Below are 3791 nucleotides of genomic sequence, written 5' to 3' on the forward strand. Positions count from 1 at the left end.
CCCCTCTGTCTCTCTCTCTCTCCCGCCTCAGCTTTCTTCACAGTATGTCTGTCCCCATCAATCACCCCTTCTCGCTCTCTCAGGTGCAATTGAGCCCCCTTTTCCATCGCACCCTGTAACCCTAAGGAAGCAATCGTCTACCCCTTGCCTTCCTCTCTCTAGCTAGTTCCCTTTGCGCCAATTCTCACGCACAAAAGAATTAGCAGAAGGAAAGGGCTGATCCTATATCCTTACACCACGCCCTCACCCTCGTCTCCCCTCTCTCTCTCTCTCTCCCGCCTCAGCTTTCTTCACGGTGTGTACAAGATGGCAGCAGTAGTTACACGTGCTGCTGCGTCGGAATTCCCGATACGGGTGGTGGATGTGCGTGAGACGCTCAAGGATGAAAGGCGGATTTTGTTCAGAGCTCCCGAGAGATGGGAGGATTTCCACGTCATTTCCCACACATGGAGCCAGATGGTTCGCGACTTGTCCAAGATGATGGGCGGCAGGTGGGGGTGGTGGTGGTGGTGGCGGCGGTGGTGGAGGTGGTTGTGCGGCCGAGGCAGGGTCATCAGCTACGAGGAAGCTTTCAAAGAAGCAGATCTGCGCCGTAACAGTTGCTACGTGGAGCTGAGGAAGGTGCTGGAGTGGCTTGCGGCCGACGGCGTGAAGGCGGTGTGGATGGATGCGCTCTGCATCAACCAAACCGATGATGAAGAGAAGAGCCGCGAGATAGGTCGGATGGGCGACTACTACAGCAAAAGCCAGGGATGCTACGTGGTCCCTAACGGCATCGGCCAACCATACGGCCGCCTCTGCAGCCGGCCCAAGGTGTCAGATTCTGAGCGAACTGACCAAAGTCAGGTTCTCCCTCGCTGGTTCTATCGCGTGTGGACGCTTCAAGAATACCTGCTACCCAGGCGACTCAGTTTCATTGTGGGCGACCTCCCACCTGCCACTGTTCGCCTACTCAATGCTTACATTGATTGCAAGAACTCGGATGTGGGATTTTGCGAATGCTGCGTGGTGAGCCCTCAGGAGCTTTACAGCTTGGTCTATCGCAGGTTTAATCCACACCTTCGCAATGCTGATCCTGTTCAAGCGCTGAGGGATGATCAGGTGTCCCAGGCTTTCAGCATTGTGGAGGAACTTATTAAGGAGCAGCTGGGCGAGGCACGAGCTAGTAGTAGTTCACACGAGGAAGCACTAGAGAGCATAGATGATGAGTATGTGTTGGCTAGATCGTGTGGTGTGTGTGGTAGCAAACCCCTGATAAGGAGAGCCAGCAGTAGCAGCAAAATGTATTTTGTGGAACCTTCCGCGTATCATATTCTTCTTTACTTCTCGGGATTAACCAAGTGGGAAGATCAACTCAGGTTATCTTCGACAGAGTTGTGCCGCATGAGAGAAGAAGTTGTCCACGGCCTTGTCCACGGCCCGGCTAAAACTTTTGATTCCTTAGAAGTTCTGTCGGTCACAGGTCTACGGGATTGCAGCAATGATGAGGATCGAGTCCTGGGTATCCTGGGCCTGCTAAGAGTTGAGGGCATTGAGCAGCTGAGGACGCAAGCAACCTTGGAGGAGCAGGTCGTGAGGGTAGCCCGGCATGACCATGATTTTGCCTTCTCAGTTTGCATTTTGAACGAGGATTCCTTCTTTCAGGTGCCAGGATTATCTTGGGCATCAAATTTAAGAGACGTGAGTAAATTCACCATCAATACTAGAGAGGATCATCCGAGCTATATACAGATAATCAAAATCATAGGGGTAAGCCCGCAAGGCCTTGATCTATCCTCTACAGCGGCTCGAGGCCGGCTACAGTACCGCGCTCCACTTAAGGGCATCGTGAGTGGCGGTTGGCGGCTAGCTTCTGTGGAAGGATGTTCTCATATTAATTCACGGATTCCAGACGAACGGCAATTGCTGTCATCTGCTCTTCAGCTGCTTGACCCTCCTGACAGCCCAATATCCCTTCTCGAGTTCGACATACACCTCATCCTTTTGGAGTCATACATTCGACCAGCGCATCCATCACGTCGGGGATCTAAGCCTCTACCCCTTGTAAGAGTTATGCTTTGTACTGCTGGACGAAGTGAATCCGAATTCCATAATTTATATAACACCTATATTCCTTCAGCTGAAATCCTAGCCACCGCTACACCTATTGAATGTCGCATTGGTGGACACGGGAAAGAAATACCAAGAGAGTCTCTTCTCAATGCACACGTAGAACATAAATAGGTAGCTCTTCAATGAAACCATGAAATACCACAAGAGTTATGCATTTCTCTCTACTTATGGAGTGTTTGGGTGTGCAGGAATTCTATGGTTTTTAACTAGCTCGGGACTACTTGAAGTACACAAGAAAAGAAGGACTCAAGGCAAATGTATCCACAAGGAACTTTTGACCTCTTTCTATATAGGAGAATTGCCTCTATATAGAAAATTGCTCACGTTTGTATTTCTACTTTGAAATTGCACAAATCACCTTTCTGACAAGTCATTTCTTTTTTCTAGATCTAACAACCTTTGTATCTAGAAAACTTTGTAGGCTATATTGGAAAATTCAGTTTTTCCTATATAGACATTGTCTTTCATCTTTCCTACCTAGAGAATTAATTTTGTGTATGGAAGATTCTATGGACTACCTAGGAGACACTACATGTCCTCTACATAGGCATTGCCCTCCAGATTTTCTATATAAAATGTTTAAATTATTTGTATGCCTTTGTATTTGGACATTTTTCTTTTTCAAATACAAAATGTAATTTCAATTTTCTTATCTTGTTGAAATATACATGTAGTGATTGTTATTACTCATTATTCATACACAAAATATGACTTTTTTGGCATAAAGTTCTCTTTATCATTATAGGTAGGTATGTTTATACAAATGGTTGCCAAATGCAAACATCTGGTGAGCAAGAAAAGAAGCTTCTATTGAAATTCAGTGGAATAATAGTATGGCTCCAATTGCTCAGTATGTTAACACTAGTTTGGTACCAAAATAGGACACTTGAGTGTCCTTTTTTGGGGGTTGCAAAAAAAAAAATCAAACTCCTAATGTAGGCTTTAAAAACCAAAATGCTTCATTCGGCATGTAGAACATAACCCTATGCTTATGTAAAAAATGATAAACATATAAAATGCCTTTTTATTTGGAAGTACATAAGCAACAAAGTAGCATATGTCTTGAAAATGAACATTTTTCAAGATTTTTTCAAATATGCAAGCATCATTCTCTCAAAAAAAAATCCAATGATATCAATAGCATTTTTCCCAAGATATTTTGATAGCATACATCAGTCCAAGGAGATAGAAGTTCACCAAAAAAAACATTTTCCTTTCCTAGAATTTTTTCCAAAAAAGTTGCATAAAATCAGCAAAAGTAACGCGTATTATCAAAACTCAATCACGCCACTAAAAAATAATGTAGCCCTATTAATGAGAATGTTGATTATTGGTTTTCATGCTTGAGATGAGATAAATAAGCCATAATTTGATGTGTATGACACTAACTTAGCCTCCACTTAAGTAGGTTCTTATCGCCTAGTTCTAAAAAAACTATAAAAAATAAAAATACAAAATTTGATCATCTTTTATCAAAAACTAATCATAACTATGCTTGCACAAGTAGTCTACACCTATAGTTACAACAAATAATGCACTTACACAGCTTTCCCCTTTGATGAAAATCAAAATTAGGCTCTTAATTAGACATTTTATGTACTAAAAATAGGTTGCGCAAAAGGCCATGTATGAGAAGAGGCCCAAAAAGTGGCTCTAAAGTTTTGGAAAATTCAAAACAA

The 3791-nt window shown here is 43.4% G+C and overlaps 1 protein-coding gene across 1 annotated transcript; it reads left to right on the forward strand.

The window, feature by feature from the left end:
- The first annotated feature begins 306 nt into the window (after positions 1–306).
- On the forward strand, positions 307–2761 carry LOC147611562 (uncharacterized). The gene is made up of 2 exons (XM_086784921.1): positions 307–2043; positions 2301–2761. The coding sequence occupies exons 1-2, from the start codon at positions 307–309 to the stop codon at positions 2316–2318; spliced, it is 1755 nt and encodes a 584-aa protein (XP_086641047.1). The 3' UTR covers positions 2319–2761.
- The last annotated feature ends 1030 nt before the right edge of the window (positions 2762–3791 follow it).

Source organism: Cibotium barometz, chromosome 47 (genome assembly GCF_041138505.1).
Source record: "Cibotium barometz isolate CiBa-2024 chromosome 47, ASM4113850v1, whole genome shotgun sequence".
NCBI classification, from domain to species: Eukaryota; Viridiplantae; Streptophyta; class Polypodiopsida; order Cyatheales; family Cibotiaceae; genus Cibotium; species Cibotium barometz.